General features: G+C 31.4%; 1 protein-coding gene across 4 annotated transcripts; it reads left to right on the top strand.

Moving 5' to 3' along the window:
* Window positions 1-2,361: 2,361 nt before the first annotated feature.
* Window positions 2,362-9,188, top strand: LOC118035935 (RNA-binding protein 1). 4 transcript variants are annotated; one of them, XM_035041605.2, is made up of 7 exons: window positions 2,365-2,697; window positions 3,380-3,501; window positions 3,880-4,114; window positions 4,260-4,321; window positions 4,438-4,519; window positions 5,393-5,513; window positions 5,640-5,920. In XM_035041605.2, exons 1-6 carry the CDS (start codon window positions 2,601-2,603, stop codon window positions 5,494-5,496), a joined length of 702 nt encoding a protein of 233 aa, XP_034897496.1. In that variant the 5' UTR covers window positions 2,365-2,600; the 3' UTR covers window positions 5,497-5,513; window positions 5,640-5,920. The 4 variants fall into 4 exon arrangements, with proteins under 4 accessions (XP_034897495.1, XP_034897497.1, XP_034897498.1 ...); XM_035041606.2 differs by lacking the exons at window positions 5,393-5,513; window positions 5,640-5,920 and adding an exon at window positions 8,703-9,188 and having other exon boundaries at window positions 2,363-2,697; XM_035041607.2 differs by lacking the exons at window positions 5,393-5,513; window positions 5,640-5,920 and adding an exon at window positions 5,080-5,375 and having other exon boundaries at window positions 2,364-2,697.
* The last annotated feature ends 14,421 nt before the right edge of the window (window positions 9,189-23,609 follow it).

The raw sequence follows: 23,609 nt of genomic DNA, 5'->3' as shown, positions 1-23,609 counted from the left end.
CATCAGTCCCTCGATTGACCACTATTTGGTTTAAACCGAATTTAGAGATTTCGGTTTGCTTTTTGTTGGCCTTTCTCTTTCAGTTTACTTTTTCAACACTGAATTAATTTTAGTTCGGTTTTTTGGTTTAAGTTCTTTTTTAATAACAATTGATGATATTAGTGTGTGAAACCTAATATTCAAAAACAAAAAAAAATGACGTTTAATAAACCAAAAACCATAAAATTACTTCTAATATTAGGAAAAAAAAATCATTTCTTAACTAAAAAATGGATTCACATTTTGGTTTGGATTTTATCTTGATTTTTTAAAAGTTTGGTTAATTAAAAACCGAATAAAGCTTATTGAAATTAAAACTAAGAGTTTATTTTATATTTTAGTAATAATTGTTTTTTAAAATGTTTTTTTTATTTGAAAATACATTAAAATAATATTTTTTTAATTTTATTTTTGACATCAATAAATTAAAACAATAAAAAAAATTAAAATAAAATAAATATATTTTTTTCAAACACAATACATTGTCGGGATAATGTTTGCACAAATTATTCATATTAAGGACATGAAATTGACCAATTTGTCTGATGTCACGTCTCTAAATTGTCTTTTCCTTTAATTTGTAATCAAATTCCCAAATGATTGTCATACATAGGTAAAAGACAATTGCAACCCTATTGTCATCAACCCTATTTCTTCATTAAAAATAAGAAAAACATCAAATTTATAACTAATTTTTGGGGGAAATCAAAATAATGGGTATATTAAAACAAAATTCTAACACCAAATATATATATATATATACACACACAATTAAAAAAATTTATGATATTGATCAAATAAAAGAAAAAAACTTTTAATGTGTAAAAGTGATTGCATACAAAATAATAGTATTGTATTATTCATCAATTTTCTTTTAATTTTTTGGATAGTAATAAAAAAAACTTGTAAAGAATATGAATAACATACACACACACACCTTATTAATATAAAAAAAAAACTCAAATTCCTCATACTACTAGTCATGTTATCTGTATTTTATTGACAAATAATCAACTATTCCTTAAAAAACTACTCACAATCATCAAAAATTTGTGGTTGAGTTTGAGATATCTCCAAGAGATTTAATCACATTCTCAATCTTTTTTCTTCCTTACATTTAGTCAATCGAGAGTCATTTCATTGAAACCATCAAGTCTACACACTTTTAACAAAATAACAATTTAAATTTTTATTTAATTAATTAGGCTCATGTTATCAATAACACTTTAAAATGAACATTTCATTTAATTCAACTGGATTCTCTATGTGAAAAGAAAAAATAGGTTATTTCAAACTTTTAAATCATATTATGATATGTTTCTATAACACTCATATACATACAAAAAAAGCCCACCATGTATTATCTTAAGATGAAACCTCTAAATACCTAGAAAGTTAGATAAGAAAAGCCAAAACTTTGATTGCAATACTAATGATATTTTAATAAGATCTCGATGATACAAATACAATAACTTGAAAAATGGACACCAATAATAATCTTAGTGTGCCATATTTACTGTTCAAAGATAATAGGTAGCTCACTTATCTTTGATACTAAATATAATTCATTCGGGTTATTGTTGATGACCTTTCTTAAGTGTTATTGGATTCTCCCATAAATATATTTTTGAAGGTAATGGTGGTGTTGTAATTGTAATTTCAATGTGCCTCCAAGATCTTTTTCTTTATTTCTTCTTTCTTTTTACAGCATAACCAGTATCATTAAGATTTCGATAAGACAAATCCCACAATACTAAGAGTTGTCACCAATGATAACTTGAGTGTGTCATATTTATTATCCAAAGGTGTTAGGTGGCTTACTGTTTTTAGCATTAAGTGTGACTCACTTTAGTTATTATTAATGACCTTTCTTAGTGTCACTTAATTTTTCTTGTTGAGATTTTTTTGATGGAATTAGTAATGTAATAGTCATAACTTGGATGTGCCTCTAATGTCTTTTTCTTTATTTATTTATTTATTTCATTCTCTCTCATTTCTTTTCACAAATTATAAAAAAAGAAGAGAAGAGATAAAAAAAAAAATTACTAGAGACATATTGAAACTTTATTTAAAATATCACAATTACAATTATAAAATTTCAACAAAATAAATTTAACAATACAAAAAAAAAAGAAGAAAAAAGAACAAATAATGACTCTAGTGTGTGCATACTTTCCGCTTAAACGTGGCATGTGCTTCACTTATCTTTAACTGCCGTGTGCCAAGTTATCTTCGATGACCTTTTCATGATGTTATTGAATGTCTTGTAGATATTTTTCTATTAATATTAGTAATGTTGTAATTAGAATTTCAGGTGAATTTGAGTTTTTTTCTTTATGTGTTTTCTTATCTCTCCTCTCTTCGTTGTCACGTTTCTCAGTTATTTCGCCTCTCTCTTAAAAAAGCGTGCTAAAAAGCAAAAATAGCCCCTCCAAAAAGTAAAAGATCCGTTGATTGGATTCCCTCCCCTCGTATCTAACTTAACTCCTGTTCTTGATGGTTTCACTTCCAGTTTCAGTTCTGTCTTAAAACCCCCTCCTTTTCTCTTTCTTTAACCAGACATGGCGGATAGTTACTGGAGATATGCCGGCGACTCACGGCAGCCGCCGCCGCAGTCCATGTCTTCTCTAACCGGAAAACGCCCTCGCATCGATTACGGTACCACTTCAAAATTACTACTCATTTCTTTTTAATTCTATAGTAAAGTTTCCATCTTTTCCCGCTTATATGCATAAGTCAATCAGGGTTTTCTTTTAACATTTTGTGGCATGTCCTGCTTGATTTACGTGCTTGATAGCTTGCTTAATCACGGGTTTTGGTAATGGGGCGGAAGGCTTTGTGTTAATTGTTTTTGAAAGGAAAGGGCAGCTGAAAGGGTTGATCTTTTAATTAATTTTGCTGTTGATTTTTAAGGAATTTATGATATTGATGCATAATAAGATGGGAATTATTGTTGTTGGAGAATTTATTGTCTGTGTTTATATTTAAGAAAAAGAAATCTTTTTTTTTTCTTCCTGTTATAATGTTTTTGGTTTTGCTATTTCCTTTGTATTTTAACTGGAGCTTTTTAAAGTCTCAATTTTGGTGGATATTTCTTTTCGGCCTTTTCTGTGAAGCCTTGGTTATTTCAGCATGTTGATTATCTGTGATGTAGTAGTCTGCTGTTCTTGTCAATATCTGTGTGTTATTGATCTAGATCAGTTTTTGACATTCTGTTGAAAAAGATTTATGTATTAGTGCTATTTCCATGCTTTAGGAATGATGTGCAGCAGTAGGATGTTCCTCCTTTCAACTTATTCAGATGGTTTATTTATGTTGAAATACATGCTTGATCTTGCAGATATCCCAAGCGGCCGTGACCTATCCAATTATTATTCCCGTGATGATGATAGAGGAGCTCTTCATGTAATCAGAGATTCAGACTCCATCGGAGCATCTTATGACCGTTACTTGCGTAGTGGGGTACTTGGTTATTCTTTATCTCTTTTCATGTAGTTGAGGGGGGGGGGGGGGTACCACAGAAAATAATAATTTTAGTTACGATAGCCTATCTTGAATGTCTAACTACACTGCTTTTGTACAGGCACAGAAGAATGTCATAAAAAGAAACTAACTCGTAATACCAAAACAAAGTTAATGTCTCAATTTGATAGGAAATCTGTAGATACCCAAAAGTGTCTAAAATAATCATGTTCAAAATCTTCTTAAATTACATGTTAGCGGCTAAAAGTCTTTGACAATGGCTGACTACTTGACTTGATTTATTTTTTAACCTCAAGTCTACCCCTGTCACTCGCTTCATGATTAAAAGTTATCTGAGTAATTGAATGAATGTTTCAGACAATTTCATCTTATGGTGGGGGACAGTCTGCCAGAGCCATGAGTGGGGTGCCTAGTCATCCTGTTGATGACACACGCATGGTGAGTATGGGGCCCATGGACCCTGGGGCTAGTGTAAAAGACAGGTCATTGCGCATGGGAAGTGGAAGATCTGAGGTTTCCCTTCCTCCTGATGCTAGCAGCACACTGTTTGTGGAGGGCTTGCCTTCTGACTGTACGCGACGGGAAGTTTCCCGTATCCTTCCATTGTTTTCCATATGTAATCATATTTTTACTTGGACTTTTTCCCTTCTAGTATTGCTCCGTAGCCTTCCACATGTAATTCCAGTACTCTTGGACCTTTTCTCTTCTTCTTTTGTTCCTTCACTTGGGATTAACAGATATCTTTCGCCCTTTTGTTGGCTACAAAGAAGTGAGACTTGTAAGCAAGGAATCAAGACATGTGAGTCTTCAAGATATTGTTATTATTATGATTGTCATCATCCTTTACATTATTTTAGTATGTGCTGAATCAATATTTAGAACATTAATGGATTCACTGGTTGCTAAAATGTGCAGCCCGGGGGAGATCCACTAGTACTCTGTTTTGTTGACTTTTTGAGTCCTGCACATGCTGCCACTGCCATGGATGCATTACAAGGTGAACTTAACATACTCTACATTTTTTCCCCTTTAGGGAGTTTTAGTCTCATGTATCAGTTTGCAGGCCCATTGTATCTGTTACTATCTAATGTTTCCTTTTCGATGCTAGTTTTTAACTTTTTATATAATTGCACCAATGCCTTTTGCACTTCCTTTTAGTTTCTTTTGTGGGTTGGGGTGGGTTCACAGCTGTGTGGCATTAAAGATTTTTTTAGTGATTTGAGCCAGCTTTGGAATAGTTGAGTGGTGGTAAGTGGATTAGCGAGGCGCGTTCTTGAAAGTTTGGGCAGTTGATTGATCATATTGATGGATTGATCAAATCGTCATGACATTTTTGACACTTATATACTGCAAGGACCACTTTAAACCTACTCGAGTTATCATCTATTGATGGATTTCAAGCCAAACTGGTTGCGTAGGTTAGCTAAACTGCTTAAGGCCTATATAATTATCCATATGGCTAACTGTATTTTGTGTGATCCAATGATGATGCTGTCAGTATCTCATGTCACATTTAGCCTTGCGTTTCCTCATCTCAGCATTCTATGTTATGCACAGGCTAGCTATCGCGAGAGAATAAGCTGTTCCCAGTTTCAATTATTAATGCATGTGCTGAGACAAAAATCCCCATACTGTGTAAATCAGATGGCCTGTCTTCGCCCATTCCTCATTTGCATTGCATTTTTGTCTGTCAGTCAGGATTTGACTTGGGTGTGTTCAACAGTGATGATGAACGTTTGGTATATTCTGCGTTTATGTACTTGAGATAAATGATTGCAACGCCTTTTATGAGCTATCTATTGATCCCCTAATTCGTCGTTCAAAGCGTGGTTAGTCGTGCAACGTGAAACAGTCGAGCTCGATTTTGCAGGTTATAGATTTGATGAGCATGACCGCGATTCGTTCAATTTAAGATTACAATTTGCTCGCTATCCTGGTGCAAGGTCAGGTGGCGGGCATCGTGGCAAGCGTTGAATAGTGCGGTCTGGCAGGTGATTTATGCTTTCTTTTTTATCCACCCGACCTCTTATTATTCATGGCCGTTAGGTGCTCTGTAAGAAAACTTTATTGTGAAACGATCAATCGGGCTAAACCATGGAAACGGCAATTTTCTGTAGGATTTGCGAACTGGGGAATGTAATGGGGGATGATACCACAGCTTTGCAGTATCAGGAATTACACGAACATCTGAATCAGCACCTTTAGTAGGATACATGTGATCACGTGCTTTTTGATAATTATTCTGCAATTGTTAGCGACTCGGATAAAGCGTGCTTTGTGTTAAAAGATGCGGGTTTTGTTTGTTTTGAATTACTTAAGGTTGTCCCCCTATGCCTATTGGAGGATACCAATGAATTTATTTCTAGCCGATCTAATGAAGTCTATCTGTGTTTGCCTATGGATTGGGTTTAGATACATGATTGCGTGTACCAATGAAGACTTGTAGTTATTTTCGCTCGCCTATGTTTTGGGGTTAGGAACAAATGATTACATGCATGTGCGCACAAATACTGATGCATAATAACATGGGCACTCACATTGATTAAATATCTGCATTCGCGCATCACGTTTCATAGGCACACTGTTTATTTATTTACCGCTTGCATAAGTTTTTTAAAAAGAAATGGATGGTCTGTCTAGGAAATAAAAGAAATTGTTTCTTGTTGGTCTTTTTAAATATTTTCAGCATCTGAAGTAACTATCATGCATGTTGGATACTCTGCGCGGAATATATTTTCTCAATTCGTCAATCTATTCCCTGAAAGTTTTCTCCAGGTTGCTGGGTTAGAGTGTAGTTTTTACGGTACTATTAAATCCTAGTTTCTGGTCTGTGGTTGAGAAATTTGAGTCCTTGAGTGTCTTTCAGTGGGTTCATACATTGAATGTTAAGATTGCTTATGCGAGCCAACTTTTATTCGCTGCCTGCCAAAGAGCTTAACGAAGTCCAGTCACAAGCTTTCACTATGAGAATTGGAGTTTAACATATTGTGAATTTTTGGACATGGAATCATTCTGGTCTCTTTTTGTCGAATTAATTTTACCATTATCAGGCTCCGCTAGTATACCTATTGCTTGCAGGCTTGATCTGTAGCTAGAAACTAATATACCTATTGCTAGCAGGCTTGATAGGTGCTTATTAGGCTGGCTTGGAAGCAGGTTAGCTGCTTGGCTGCTTCAATTTAAAAATGGCACATCCTAGTGCGGGGTACCACGATCCCTGCTTGTATATTCAGGTCGTTGAGTTGATTGTATATCTGGTTCAGGATTCACTTTGTTTAATCCCAAACACCGTGTTAGTTAGATAGACGTTGCATGGAGGATGATCACTGAAATCTTTCTCCGTCATTGGTACTTAGCAATCTACGAGGGCTGTAATTGCCTGTTACCTATCAGCTGAAAAAATCCGCCATCAAACTAGAGGCAGCTGTGTCACATGCATCTATATACAACGATCTGGATTGAGGATCTTCTATAATAAGAAGTTAATTCACCTCTACTGATTACTGTATTGACCCATTGGCTTTTGTGGTAATGGTATTCGAGAGACACCATAGACAAAAAGACTGCCCGTATCAAGAACATGTTGCAGATATTTCTCATACCTTTTCAAATAGTAAGCAATATCTCATGCAGGAGGTACACTACTGTTTCAAGAATGGGCAAAATACATGTGAACATATGGACAAGATCAAGAAAATGTTTATTCTGAGACGTAGGTATCATATTATTTTGGTACATTTTGTTCTGTTGATATGAATTTGCTGAGACATTTCGATGTTAGGAGCAATGATGAGCTTCAATCCAAGGTAGTGAGTTTCTGACTGTAGTTTAGACCGGAGTGAAGGATCGTTGTCTGACCTTTAAGCTAACCTTTCCCTCCCGCTTGTTAATTCCTTAACTTTCAGTTTGCATTAGGCTCAGTTTATTGATGCAACCACTTTTAGCATTACATTTGTTCAAATGCAGATTTGAATGTATGAGTTTGGTGCGATTCTTTGGTCTATGCCTGTAAAAGTTCGGTGTCTTTTTTCTCCTTTTCAAACCAAACGCCTTCCCAAGGTTTGACCCGTACACAGAAGAATTTTTGTTCGCTGACAGGAGTTTTGCGATCGATCTCAAAGTGATGGAAATTTCTGTGTCTGGACAGTCCCAGAAAACATAAAAAAGATTGGAGCAAATGATATTAAACATGAGAAAACATTCAATTCTCAATTTTTATTTAGAAGAGAGCAGCCATGCATGATGGCTTTTTTAGCCGGTCCGGCTATTGCAATTATTCACGCAAGTTATTAAGAGTTTTGGGTTAGCAGCACTTGCACAACCCGCCAAACAAACATCCATACAATGTGAGCCATCATCTATTGCTGGGCTTGAAAATACCAGTACCGCCATTGATGCAACAGCCAAAGCACCACTCAAGACAACTTTGGACTCCATCACCTTTTGTTTTGGAATATTTCTTTAGTATACTACATAATAGCTTCTTATATAACATAAAACGAGTGTCAATAGAAATTGAAAATCGCATGAAATAACTACTTTTGAAGTGTGAATACCCCACCCGACTCTTGTAGTTTTTCTTTTGATATTATTAAAGAAGAGAAATTATAAGGTGAATATATTCCTATTCGCAGCAGTAGCTTGATGATTGGTACCCAGAGTGCCCATTGAGAAAGTACTGTGTTTGGCCATGGTAGGCTATTGTGTTAGGGTGGTGACGAGACCTCTAGGTCTCCGGTGTACCAAAAAAAAGGAATTTGTTTGATGGTTCAACAGATTGTATGCATTTGTCTGCCAATGCCATTAATTGTGGTTGTCGTAGGGACCAGAGTATCAGAGGTGTTCGAGTGTAACAGAGGCAATCAAAGGTCAGGGGGCTGCTGACAAGGTTACATTTCCATCTCTCTTGATGAACAAGGCAAAATCAATTGTTGGAACTTGAAAGTATCAGTAACAATCTTGAAGAGGCGAGTTTATCCACAGCATGCAACTTTTAGTTACGTTCCATTCCAATTCTGCATTTGTCATCGGAAAACGTTATCAACCATACCGGCTGGCGATAAATTAATTGCTGTCATAACACAGCATGAAATAGTTCTATCAGTTTGAGTTTTACGTGCATTTGTGTTTTTACTTTGACATTGCAAAATGCAGGGTCTAACACTTATCCCTAAACGCAGCAATCTGGAGCTTATCATGTGGATATTGGATGCTGGTCACTGTTATCCTTTGGACCTGAAGTTTGTCGAGCATATGGTTCCTCTAGATTTTTTCTTCATAAGCAGCATACTTGGAGGAATTTCAGGCAAGCTTTCTTATCAAACCAGAGCCAACTGTTGGCGGGACAGTAGGAATAAAATGGTTTTGTTACACTCTCCTACATCATTGGTTGAAGCCTTTTTGACTTGCTACATTCTAAAGGACACGTTTGGGAGCGTTTAGACAGGCATAGTTTATGGGTTGTTCGGGCTTTCCACCACTCTTCTCGTATGAAGAAAAATCAATCAACAAATCATGATAATTGAGGTTTATATATATATATAAAAGATAATAGATGAATCCAACTGAATGGTGTAAGTCCCGTTTGAGTTTTAAGAACAATAAATTCATATATCCTGCAGCCTGTTTCCTAGTTTATTTTTCTTTTCTATAAATTCTATTTTCCACATGACTATTTCTATTTCAGCTTTCTCTACCTCTGAATCTTCTGAAAGTAAAAGAATTGTACAAAGTGAAGAGATAACTATTAAAGATTTTACAAAAAATATTGATTATTGAAAAATCCCAAAAATTTCTCAAACTCAGATTTATCAAAAATCTATATATATATATATATATATATATATATATATATATATATATATATATATATAAATAAAAGTCTTTATATATCAATAATATGTATAAAAAAAAAACCCCAAAAAATTCATAGTTTAGGCAAAATGCTTAGGCCCAACTGCTTATGGAAATGGGCTCTGCCCTGGGCTAGGCCTAGTACTTATGGCCTCCAGTGTCATTCCCAAATAAAAAGTTATTAAAGATAAAGAAAGATGTAAATTAAAAAATAATAAGAATAAGATATAAATCAAGATATTTAATCTTACAACTTGAATCATGACATGATTGTATTTAGCAACTTTGTTCACATAATCTATTTTTTATTTAATTAAATAATCATAAAAATAGCTACACATGCAATTGATTAAATAAAATTAAAGGCAAAAAAATATTTTTCAAGTTTACGACATAACTAAAAGTATTATTCATAAAATAATATTTTAAATTTTTTAAAATAAATTTCATTTATATAAAACATAAAAAATTATAAATGAATTGAATAATCTCTTAAAAAATTAAATTTATACAAAAATAATTAAAAAAATAACCACTATTTAAAAGAATATGATAAACAAAATAAAAGGGATAAGGGATATTGATTAACATATAAATTTAAGAATTATTTTGAAAAAAATACATATAAAAAGGAATTAACTAAAACAAATAATTTTTTTTATAATAAAAAAAGTTAGACGTTATTGGGTCTAGAAATCCAAGCCAACATGCTTGACCTTTTTAGTAAGGGTTTGCACACAAGCCTGAAATAGTAGGCATGTGTACTTGAGCCCTTATTTTTTTTTTTTAATAGGTCCTTAAATTTTTTGAAGAAAAATAAGTTGGTTGACAAGTCATTTGATATAGACCAGTACAATGGTTGGAAAAACAAGGCAAAAATTGTTTTGACACCATAACATATTTTTCAATCTATTTTTTTTTTACCTAAAACACATAGAAAACATCCTAAGTAATTTGATAAACTTGCTCATGATCTCAAACAATCTTAACAAAAACTGAAATCAATCCGAAACTAAAAATTTTATTAAGCTCATATATGTTTTTCTAGATAATTTCAAGGTAAAAAACACTTAATATAAACTCATCTCATAAAACGAGGCAATTCAACACCGATCTTAACTGTTTCTGTTGCCGAAATCAATGCTAATAGAAATGTTCTTTCTCTAGTGTAGGATTCTAATTGTTTTCTCTCACATTTTCCAAATTAGAGCCCGAAAAATAAAGAAAATAAAATTTGGGATCGAAATTGATGTTAACCTTAAATTTTAGAAACTAAAGGGGTCTAATATTTATAATTTATAAAATATGAGGACTACAGTAAATGTTTTGTCTAAACCTTTTTAAAACCATTCATTCCTTCTGTATTACTTTAATCCCTTATCTTTAAATCTCACTATTCCCCAATAAAATGGTTTCTAATTTGGTCCAATAATAGCTAATTATTTAAAAATAAAAATAAAAGACATTATGAATAGTCTACCCACAGTAACAATTGAGAGAATCCACGGTATATTCTACACAACGGATTCTTCACGCATTTTAGATTTATAGTTAATTCTTTCAAGACAACTTTAGAATCAGGAACGAAAGGGCTACCTAGCTTTAGGCATTGGATTTCACTTGTAATTCTTCAGCTATAAAAATGAGGCAACTCTCCTCCTCGACTCGAGCATACAAGGATCTCTTCAGGAACAGGTGCTGCAAAAAATTACAAAGAAAAGATTACAAAAATTGGCAAAAAGCAAAAGATCGCACCCCAAAAAAACAGAGAGGAAACTCCCCACCGTCCCCCTCAAAAAAAGAAAAGAAAAGAAAAAAAGTGACCCTCTGTCAATTTACACGTAACATCAGTTTCTACATGTACAGGCCCTTGGACCCTACAAAAAGCCATCAAAGCTCCCACACATGAACTCGTTTGTCTTTCAAATTGGAGATCGTGTCCAAAGTGGCCCCACACTTGAAATCATCTCATTTTTGTTCACACCAAAATCTAGCAAACTTAAGCAGATAAATTTTTTTTTACTAACCTTTTATTTTTATTTTTTAAAAAAAAATTATCGGTGGTTGAATTACTATAAATTTTAGAATTATTTAAAATTTATATGATTATTAATTTTAAAATTTTAGAGAATTAATAGAAATATGTGTAAGCTGATTTAAATATATATAATTAAAAAAACAAAAAAAATTACAACCCTAAGTCACATGGAGTCTCTTGTAGCCATTTAAGAATGGGAGCTAAAAAAATAAAGATAAAAACTATCATATGGATGGCTCTGGGCTGACTCTCCTTGATGCCAGCCATTACTAACCTGAAATGTGACCCTACAGACTGGTGCTCTGCGCTGCTAGGCACAGCTTGCTAACAGTGCCTCTAAACAGTTTTTTATTTTTTATTTTTTAAATGTTTTAAGTATAAAATTATATTAAAATAATATATTTTTTTATACTAGAATGTTAAAATAATTAAAAAATATTAAAAAAAATAAGTAAATGAAAATTAAAATATTTGAAAAATATAATTGGAATGCGCTACCGATAACATTGCTTCTTTTTTTTTTTTTTTTTCTATACCGAGGCCAAAATGGTAAAATAGAGTGAAAATGTTGATTGGAAAACAAAATATTCTACCTTTTGTCGATTCCACAGGTAAATCAGCTTTTTAAGTGGGGGCATTAATTGTACTGAAAGGTTTTCAAAAATTCATATGCTATATGCTTCTTTGGACAATATATTTTTATACCAGCTTGAAGAAAATTCCATGTGAGCTGATTATTATATGGAATATCTTAGAATACTTTTTAAAATAATTACCAATATTTATTTTATATATTCATTTTGCACAAAAAGATAGATAAAATGATGAAAGATTAAATCATATCCACAAAAAATAATAAAAATATCTCCATGATTTTTCATTTTTTTTTAAAATATTCTTTCTCATTTTTCTTTCTCTATTTTTTTTGGTAACTCTCTCCATTGAATATTGATACTTACTCTTTAAGTATTTTAACCATGAATTAACAGGCTTCTCGTCTAGTGATAGCTAGCAAGTTACCTAGCAAATTCTTTGTAATTTATCACGAATTCGAAGGTAAAATAATTATAATTTTATCATTGTTATTTATAAAAGCCCTGCATAAGAAAAAAATTCCATGAAAGTGGGAGAAGAATATATTATAGGGAAATCAAAAAACCTTATTGAAAGCAATTATTAATTATATATATGCTTTAATTAGGAAGTGATTCTTTAGAAAAACCAAGAGCTATGGAATTCCTTCCTTCTCGAAAGCAATTATTATATGCTTTACAAAGTGATTCCTTAACAAAAACTTCGTCCCAGCTTTGAAATTCCCTTCCTTCCCAAAAGCGAAAAGTATAATTTCATAAAACCTAGCTAATCAGAAGATACTTAAAGGTTGATCCTCTAAAACAAAGAATGAAGATCTTGGTGTTGATTCTTGACAGTTAGCAGCACAAACTACGGATTAACGCACACTGAGGCAATTGTCAAAGATTTTATAATAGTTTTCTACTTTATAATCAGCAGCGAAAAGCTTAACTATTGCTAGCTATTCCTCACACTCCTTCTAATGTTTTGTTTTATTACATGCATAGATAATATTGCCCCTGATCTAAAATATTTTAATAATATCACGCGTATATGGCTTGTGTAAAAATTATAGAAAACCAAAACCATAACATATTCTTTATAAATTTATTAATTCAAGATATATTCTTGTTACTTTGAATTATACAAGGAAACGGGAGGATTGGATGGTTTCAAAGTGAGAATCGATGTCCAACAATGGTGAAGTCAATTTGAGGAATTCGATAGAATTGCGTGGATTTGTTTGTATTACATGAAATTCATATAAAAACTATGTATGCTTTCTCCAAGATGAGGAAGTCCAACAATGGTGAAGTCAATTTGCGTAATTTGATAGAATTGCGTGGATATGTTTGTATTTCATGATATTCATATAAAAACTACGTATGCTTTCTCCGAGATGGTGAAGTCCAACAATGGTGAAGTCAATTTGCGTAATTTGATAGAATTGCGTGGATATGTTTGTATTTCATGATATTCATATAAAAACTACGTATGCTTTCTCCGAGATGGTGAAGTCCAACAATGGTGAAGTCAATTTGCATAATTCGATAGAATTGCGTGGATATATATGTATTTCATGACATTCATATAAAAACTATGTATGCTTTCTCCAAGATGGTGAAGTCCAACAATGGTGAAGTCATGATGTATGATAACAATTGCGAAGAAGATTGATCAAATTGGATGACAATTAATGAAATGGAGCATGGTAATTATTAAAAATGAAATATATTTAAGTTCTTATTAATTTATTTATCCCACTTAATCTAAATTATTGAACTGATCATGAAGACTAATAACAAGAATTAGAAAATGACCGGTGAATATTTTTCAAGGACATGAGAGGATGTAATCCTGCTCATCAAATTACCTTTTATCTTCCGAGATATGAAAATGAAAGAGAGCTCGACAAAACCCAATTATATATATACGGAATGGGAGCTTACCTCAATTTGTTGACAATTTGGCCACAATAGCATGCTCTAGATCGATTCTGTTGCTAACGTACAGGCTACAGCTTACCTAATACAAGAAAAGAGGCGTTTAATTATAGAGGCTTGTCTTTAAAAGGATGAAATCATTCCTGATTTTTTGGGTTTGATGCATACTTAAGTTTTTTAAGGTCGTCTCCATTGACTTTGGCACTAAAAATTGTCGTGGAACCAGCACATGGAGTATTTAGAATTCCGTGTACGAATGGTGTTTGGGAGTGTAGTAGCGATTACTTTTTAAATAGCTTTTCGTGCCGAAAAGCATACCAATAATATTTTTTTATTTTTTAAAAATTATTTTTGATATCAGCACATCAAAACGATCCAGAAAATACAAATCATACTCAATTTTAGCAAAACAAAAAAAATTAAAATTTTTGTAAAAAAACAAATTGGACCGAGTAGCTACAAAAATTTGAGCTTAGAATCTACTCAAAAGATTGAGCCCTATACTGAATTACTATATATATATATATATAGAAAGATAGAGAGGTGTGTAACAGTAGCTAGAAAAGACTAAAAACAGTTGATTAGCTACCACGAGGAGCAAACTATATATCCATTGATTGGACGTTGTTGAGGTTAACTTCCTACCTACTAACCTTTCAAAGCTAATCAAAAGCAAAAAAGGCTGGTTTTCCTTCTCAAGAAATTAATGTAAAGGGAGGACAATACCCAACTAGTTGCTTTGATTTCTATACTTGTTGTTGGTGGTGACATAACCAATTTCATCACCAGGTGTACAATGTGCTCCTGACAAATTAATTTACATGAACTATATATGAAGTGCAATTATTAGATCATAAAAGGCAAAAAATGGAAAGTAAATAAAACATCAAACTAATTAGTAAGTTGAAAGACTCCATAATTATAACATATTTCAAAAGACACTCCCCCCCCCCTCTCTCTTTAATATTTTTTTTATATTTTTAAATCATTTTAATATATTGATAATAAAATTAAATTATAGAAAATAAAAAAAATTATTTTAATTAAAAAAATACTTTTTTAGATAATCAGTGTAATAATTCTAAACACCCTTTTAATTTCGCATCAAAATACTAGCTAGCTTCACAAATAAAGAGGATGAAATAGATTAAAAGAAAAAAAAACCATGATATGTCGAAGAACAAGCCAGTTGGTTTATGCACAGCCATGGAAGTAATGAAAACTTTCAAAGTTTTCCATGGACACTTGTCTTCTCTTCATTAAAATTCGTTGAAATCGTGGCTACATGGAAATTTTGCCAGACTCTCTCCCTGTAATGATCATCTACCTCTTATGACGGCAAGCCATCGAGTCCAGATAGCATTATTACTCATAAAGTCAATCCCCAGTTGTATATGCACACTCATAATTGAAGATATCATCGTCTGTGATGTGTTTGATATATTAAACAGAGACAAGACAAAACAAATCATCATCAAGTGTTCGATGCATTTATATATATATTAGACATGTCGCGAGTTGTTGTGAAGTGTTTGGTGTACATATAGCTTACGAGTAGGGGTTTCATTGCAAAAACTTTTCTGTTTCAGACACTAGTAAACTATATATTCCATAGATAAGATGGCCAAAAACTCTCAAATAAAAACAAAACATAAAAACTAACATAAATTGTTAAGAGATTTCATTTACTCTTGTTCAATGCATAAGGGAAGCACATGATTGTCTAGCTCAGTTACATTCAGTCCATTTCCATGTCGTGTCCCGTACTGCACCAGAGGATGCCTGTATATGTATGATATGCTGACGAAGACGATGATGGATGCGTGATGGATCAAATAGAATTACAAAGTTGTCCTTAGCTTACCAGGCAGTGGGGACCCATGCATCACCCATCAATCATGGGAGACGGTCACATTTCTTGGCCTTTCACCATGGAAGGATGCAGCTAGCAGTGTGCTCACTAGGAAGAGAATACGATGCTTTGCTTTCCGTGTGCTCCTTGTAATTACCCTATTTTTAGTTTCCTGAAAACAATTACTCCTGCTCTACGTACAAAAGTTGCCAAATTTAGTGCCGGTTAATTTATATATTCGGTAGCTTTTGCTTTTTTAAAGTAGTTTTTAAATTGTTTTTTACTTGTAAAAAACATTAATTTATATATTTTTTAGATATTTTTTATGTTGTATAAAAAATAAAAATATAAAAAAATATTATATCAAGTGTGATTTTCCATTGAAGTAGTATTCTTATCTTTAATTTTCAATATCCAAAATATAATTAATTATGAATTTACATATGAAAATGAAAAGATCAAGTGATAAGTTATTTTATGTGCCTATGCAACTTTAAAAGAATAAGTAATCCCACTTTTGACCGATGTTAAAGAATCATGATTAATTCTAAAGTGAGACATATAATAAGCTAAAAATCAGTGTAAACTAAAAGATGAAAAAGTATTAGCTATTAAGTCCTTGTTTATTGCCTTTTCTTCTCGATTGTTAAGCTATGTTTAGTTATGATATTTTTAAAAGAAATAATTAGTGTTACATCAACTCTTCATGATATATTTCATCAATTAATAGTCTCATAGTGCGATTTATTTCTCCCATCAATTTATAATGATGACCTGTATTTATCTGTATGTATGAGATATTAACAAATTAAAATAATTTAAAAATTTCAATCTTCTTCGTCATCTAAAATCACTAAAAATACATAATACATATTATTGGTGTCAAATACCAAACATCAAAATTAATATTTTTTTGAAAACAGTACTGCTTTATTTATATTTTTTTTTAAATAGTTTTTGATATTATGATATAAGTTGTTTTTTACTTGAAAATATATTAAAAATAATATTTTTTTTGTTTTTTTAAATTTTATTTTTAATATTAAAACATCAAGACGATAAAAAAATAATAATAATTTAAAATGAAAAAAACTTAAATTTTGATGAAAACAAGGTCATGCACGCTTGCCAAAATAGGACCTTAATATTAATTATAACATTGAAATTTCCCTTAAAAAAAACCAAAGAAGTGTGAATAACCTATTCTGAAAAGTATATAAATAAATAAAAAGAGAGAAAAAAGTTTCTTCTTCTTATTTATTTTTTACTATTTAGTTCTCTCCGAGTCAAAGAAATAATTTTTGGGGAACCGCCCAAGCGAGAAAAGCCACCACCCCTCCTTCCACCATTTGATCTTTCTCTCTTTCTATTTTTGTGCTGGCTTTACCTTAATTTCAAGATTCTTGAAGTATTTGATTTACAAGAACAAGGCCCCATCACTATATTAAATACACTACATTAATGTCTTAGGACAAGACTTTAGCACCCCCTATAAGTTGTAATTAAATCATCAACAATGTGATTATAAATTAAAAAATAATAGAAAAAAGGTACAAGGCATGAGTAGAGCTTTGAGTAACAAAATAACATATTATATTCTTTTTATTCATAGATAAAGATATCTTCAAGTTATTTTATATATCAATTAAGATTATGTGTTTTCCGAATAATTTTAAAGTCACATATATTCTCTATATGCATTTAGAGAAGCTTGTATACAAGCTATATAAAAACTCGAAGGATTGACCTGAATTTCATTAGTTTATTTTTAAATTTTAAATCTTGAGATCATATTTAAAAGACTTTTCTTAATTTTTTTTTTTAAATACACCTGGCTACTACCGGGATTGCACTTTTATAATTGTTCGAAAAGCTGGGACATAGTTGTAATTGAAATACTTACAATTAACCTAAAAAAAACATCTAATTCTTTCTTGCTTCTTCCTTTTTCCCTTTTTTTTTTTTTTAAAAAAGAAAACTCTATATAAAAAAATTCATATATCTTGGAAAAGGGTTTCTTTGTAAATACACAAAGTCATAGCAACATCTTTAATATATACTTCCATGTTAAGGTGGTGCTTAGTTCCTCAGCAAACGTGTATCGAATTTCGAACCTTCCTTTACATTTACTTTTGCTGAAGCTTCTCCTCCTCTCCCTTTCTTTCCTTTTCTTTCTTCTCCCTTCTTTAGCTAGCCTTGGTGCTGGTTCATGGATATTGCACCCTTGTGGGCTCTTGGGGGTGGTTTCTTTCGTCTATTAACTGCATGGCAACACCAAAAACACATTCAACTACAATCAGTGATCATCAAACCTGCACAAAAGCACACCATTTCCTTTCTTTGCTTGCACTTCTTTTCATTTTTATTTTACTCACTACCTCCACCAAACCCATAAACCCAACAAATATGGCGGCATCGATTTCCATCAAAAGGCTTCTATTAGAATCCTCAGAACCAGCCTCTACTACCATGAATTTGCATCCAAAACAAAAGCAAGACGCACGTACTTCTTCTTCTTCCACCTCATCATCAAAATCTACGCGTACCAAGTTTGGAGCTGCTGCTCATGAAGTTCCTAGCGGTCCAAACCCTATTTCAAACAGGTAAATAAGTTGATATATCAATGATGAAGCACAGAAAACTCGTACTGCCCTTGAGAGCCGGTTGTTGAAGATGATAGCTAGAGAGTTGTAACGGTGAAGTTAATTACGAGTTTGTCATCTTTATTGTTATTGTTTTAGTGCACCATTAATACTGCTTGTCCTCAGTGAGAGTGTTCTTACCTTCTTGTTATGTCATCAATCTCAGCCTTACTTCTTTCTTTCTTTCTTTTTTCGTGCTTGTTTTAATGGGGGAATTAAGGGGTTCTTTTTTCTCCTACTAGAAATTAATGTATAGCAAGAGAGATATATAATTAATATTTTGGTATATGTATGCTCGATCCCATCTCTATAAATTTGATCCATACACATATATCATGATGCGGTGGTGATGGTGTTAATGCCCAGTCTTGAGAAATTAGCATGCAGCGAGTCCCGTTTATTTTGAGTACAATTCTGAAATGTTATCGATCGAAATGATCTATCATCTTGGAGATCTCTTTATTAGGTTGAAAAGGGGTGTCATTTGATACTATTTTATAAGTTTGATCCGAGTTGTCTGTTCATATGTTTCTCATAGCTAGTACAGGAGTACTTTAATTTTCTTTCAATTATGTTCGCTGCCAAAAGCTTCCCAGATCTTCAATAGCATAGAGAAATGGAAACACTATTGTTTTGGTTATGTTCACATGTCTGTTGACCAGTACAGTGTGTTGATCATCGAAAGTTAGCCGTAGAGAAAAGAAGTAATTATGATAAAAAGAAGATCTAGCTAGCTAGCTAGCATGGGAATATAACTGTTGCAGGGATTTCCTTTTAAACAAATTGGGTTTTCATAAGACCAGGCGAGGAAAGGCAGATATAATTAAGAAAGGAATCTGTGGGTACAGTTGTGTCAGAAGTGTTGCACAGTGAGGGGCAGGGCCATTTTGTTTTGCTTTCTGAGTGATTGATCTTCCGCTTTCATTTTGGACTTGAGCTACTGTCTTGTAAAACACACCATCCAAAAAAGCTGAGATGAGATGCCAAATCAACAACTAAAACGTCGTGAGAGGGACAGAGCAAGGTAGCCCATGATTTGATAATGATAACAGTATCATTTTCTATTTTGTTCAATAATTAAGGAAATTGCCACCAATGATATGCTTTTTGATGGTTTTCCTGACTGAGGGAGAGAAATGAAGCTTTTATTATTACCGTTAATACAATATATATATATAGAAAGGTTAATATTTACATTATCCAACCCACCCACTGATCTAACTTGTTAAAATTGAATAATATGTATATTACATATAATAATAGGTAAACAAAACTAAAAAATAAATATCACGGGTTAAGTAACGAGTTAAAATTTTAAAAACTTGATTAATTTAATCTAATATATATATTTTATACACCTTTTATCTTTATTTTTTATAGTTTATAGATTGAATATTTATTTTTATTTTATTTAGACATGTTTAGGCTCCAAAGTTATGTGAACTTCATATTAAATTTCTTTAACAGAATAAAAAATAACTTGTCTCTTTGATGGATGAAAAAGAGAGATAACTAAAATTTAACAGTGTTGCAAGCTATGAAAATTAGAATTAACATTAGAGATACCAAGATATCCATAATCCACGCTAAGGTTCGTCTTTAAATATATACCCTTGAAAATTAACAATATAAATCCAACCTGTGGATGCATGCAATATCTACTAAAAATTTAGCATAAACCTAATATATTCATTCCGCTCAGGTCTAAAAAAATTGAATGAGTGAGATTTATAATTTATAAAATATTAAAAATTAAAGTGGATATAAGTATTGTTTGAAGCCCAATTCAACTTGATATCCATAAAGAACCCTACTTTCTAATAATGGATATTATATCAATTATTATATCAATTATAATTTATAAATATTAAAAATTAGGAGTGCTGTTCAAATAGAGGTTTGTAAAAGTTTATTTATTTGTTTAAAATTAATTTTATTTTAATATTTTTGAATCGTTTTGATATATTACTGTTAAAAATAAATTTAAAAAAATAAAAAATATTATTTTAATACATTTCTAAACGAAAAATATTTTAAAAAATAACTGCTACCATACTTTAAAATACCCATTAAAGCTTCATTCTTACAAATACATTTTTATGTCAAAGTGCAAAACAATAAATCCTTTCCTTTTGACTTTTGTCAGGTTATTTTATGTGTTATCCAAGAGGCTGAAGGTTTTAATTTCATCTTCAACCGGAAATTATGGCTGTAAAGGGACAAAACTTGCATTGTTGCAGCGTTTAAATGCCATACCTTTCTGTTTTTAATATTTGATTTTGACCAAATGCATGACCACTGAAACTTCCATTGATCTATATCTGAGGTTTTTGAAAGAAAAACTCAGGCCAAAGTTCTTTTTCTACACTTTCTTACGTACTGTCTGGACAAGAAGAGAGCAGCAACCCTCTATACATTTTGCATATTCATAGGAATTTTTAGCAAATTCTTTTTGGATGCTGTTTGAAATATGATATTTAAAGAAGACGAAGCTCTTTAACTACCAAACCAACCCTTCTGTGTTAAACGATAAAATACACTGTCCAAATAAAAATAATAATCTAAAAAGGTGAAAATAAAGTGCACTTCCATATTTTATAATGTCCCTCAACTTTTTTTTTTCTTCTTCTTTTTAGAACAAGATGAGAACTGCCACCAAGCCATGGGAAAGGGAGGACAAGATGCATGGAACTTTAAAACCAAGCAGCAAAGTCATTCTCCCTGTACACTCCTTGGACAACAAGACCATCAATCTACGAGTACTTTTTATTTTTTTTATTTTTTATTATTATTAATATAGATATTCAAACCAGTTTATGTACACCTTAATTAATCATATGATCTTTAAAATTGACAATTATATAATCCTTGAATATATAGCCATTATATTAGAACCCATAAGATTCAAACCTAAAATCATTAAAAAAAAAAATAAATTTAGTCCTAACCTTTACCACTATACCAACTAATACTGTTTGACATTGACAGCCTACTATATGATTTCTTCTATTACATTTAATCCTTCACGTGAGACACGCTTGATGAGGGATATTGATTTGACCTGCTTTGTAAAGTTGCTAATGCTATTTGACAGCACCATAATCAAGATAAATTCCTAAAATTATATATAAAAAGGAGATAAATCCGTAAACTTATGTATTCTATAAGTTTAGCTCTGAATAATGTATTCTCAAAAGAGCTTAATTTGGAGTTTATTGAGGTGCCTTTTAAGGAATTATAATATCTTTTTCCCTAGTCTTGCAATGGAATTAATATTTAATTTATAATAGAATAGATAAGGATAAAGAAAACAATGGTGTGAAAATATCGTAAGATATAATCTCATTTTACTCTTTTAAATAAGTATATAGTTTTTATTCAAGAGTTTGTTCTATATCAATGACATCTTGACATTTCATCGATTTATTAATCTTTCACAGAGAGTAAAATGAAAATAATCAAGTAACACAATTTAGCGTTTCTTTAACAAATTAAGGATAATTAAAAAATAAATTAAATATACATAAAAAATATAAATATTTTGATATAAATTTTCTTAATTCAATTTCAATCAATACCAAAGAAAAAAACTCTTAAATACTGATTTTGATATTGAGTTGAGAAAAATTCCTATTTAAAAAAAACCCTTAATAATGATATTGAGTTTTTTATTAGCGTTGTTATATAATTATTTCACATAATTAAAAAAAAATAGAACAACACAAATAAGCATAATTATAATAACTATGATAATACAAAAAATGTGATTATGTTGATATATTATTTGTTTTATTACTTTCCAATCTTTTATTCTATCAATTTGAGTGTTTAAACTTTGATTTTTGTTTTTTTATTGACTTCCATCAGTCACTTGAGACAGGAAAAAGTTAACGTGGTTGGGATCCAATGGCACGTGGCAAAATAGGCCCCACTAGTAATTACACAAAGAATAAACAAGATAGAAAATTGTATTTTGAGTGGCCAGCCTTCGTTTATTATTTTATTACAGTATCCAACCTTTTTATTCTATCAATTAGAGCACCCAATTTTTTTATTTTTCTATTTAAAAGTTCCCTCAATTACCATAGACTGAAAAATACTAACGTCGTCTGGATCTACTGACAAATGGCAGCATCTAACTGACACGTGATAATATGGGTCCCACTATATATATGTATTAAAAAAAGGAGAGAAAAAACTAACCAGAATAGTTTACTCAATCGTTTTCTTGGATTCGGTGCTCAGAGAGATAGCTGACAATGTGAAAGTTGTTTGTAAAAGCATTTCTAAGGAAGAGAGGAAGAAAGGAAGGACAGTAAGGATACATAAAAAAAAAAAAAAAACTTTTTGATTTTTCATTTGTTTTTTTTTTTTCAATTTTAAATAAAATTTTTAATTTTTTTCTGAATAAATTAGTGGAACTCACTTTTTTTGCTATGTGTCTATTAGAGACAGAGTCACATGCAAATGGAGCCCAACCATGTCAGCATTTTCTTCTCTTAGTTGACTAAGGGAAATCAAATAATAAAAAAAAAAAACTGGGTACTCAAATAGATAGAATAAAAAGGTTGAACACTAAAGTAGAGAGATAATGCATTAAAAATGCAATCTTCTTATAAGAAATTAAAAGGGGATCTACTTTTGTCAAGTGTCGGCGAAAGAACCAGGGATAATTAAAAACCTAAAAATTAGATTAAACTAAGAAAATTAAATTATATAAAAAACTCGATTAAATTGATGAGAATTTTAAAAAAATTAACAAGTTCAGTTCAGTTTTATAAATCTGAAATCGAAAAAACCAAACTAAAAAAATTGAAAAAAAAAACCCAACCAAACCGGTTTGAACTGGTTTTTATTCTAAAATAACTAAACCGAATCAAAACTAATTAATTTGAACCGGTTATTTTTTAAAAAATTAATTTGATTATTTTTTTTTTTATAAAAACCATACTAATAAAAAATAATTACCTTTGAAAAGAACTATCACATGTATCAGTGGATGATACTGGCCACGTCGACATTTTTCGATCTCAGAATAAATAAAGTTCGAAGTTTGACACTGAAATAAATAGAATAAAAAAATTAGACACTAAGACAGTAATAATCAAAGATTAGACACTATCACTAAACACTTGACTATATATATATATACCAATAAAGAATTACCCCCGCAATGAGGAGGTGTA

Source organism: Populus alba, chromosome 12 (assembly GCF_005239225.2).
Source record: "Populus alba chromosome 12, ASM523922v2, whole genome shotgun sequence".
In the NCBI taxonomy this organism is placed as follows: domain Eukaryota; kingdom Viridiplantae; phylum Streptophyta; class Magnoliopsida; order Malpighiales; family Salicaceae; genus Populus; species Populus alba.
The sequence above is the reverse complement of the archived record's forward strand: the minus strand, read 5'-3'. Positions and strand labels throughout refer to the sequence as shown.

Excerpts from the sequence above, each read along its gene's own strand:
- LOC118035935 (XM_035041604.2), top strand. The coding sequence starts at position 2,601 with ATGGCGGATAGTTACTGGAGATATGCCGGCGACTCACGGCAGCCGCCG. Across the intron at positions 2,698-3,379 it reads ACGCCCTCGCATCGATTACG|ATATCCCAAGCGGCCGTGAC; the intron begins GTACCACTTCAA and ends TTGATCTTGCAG. Across the intron at positions 4,322-4,437 it reads TAAGCAAGGAATCAAGACAT|CCCGGGGGAGATCCACTAGT; the intron begins GTGAGTCTTCAA and ends TAAAATGTGCAG.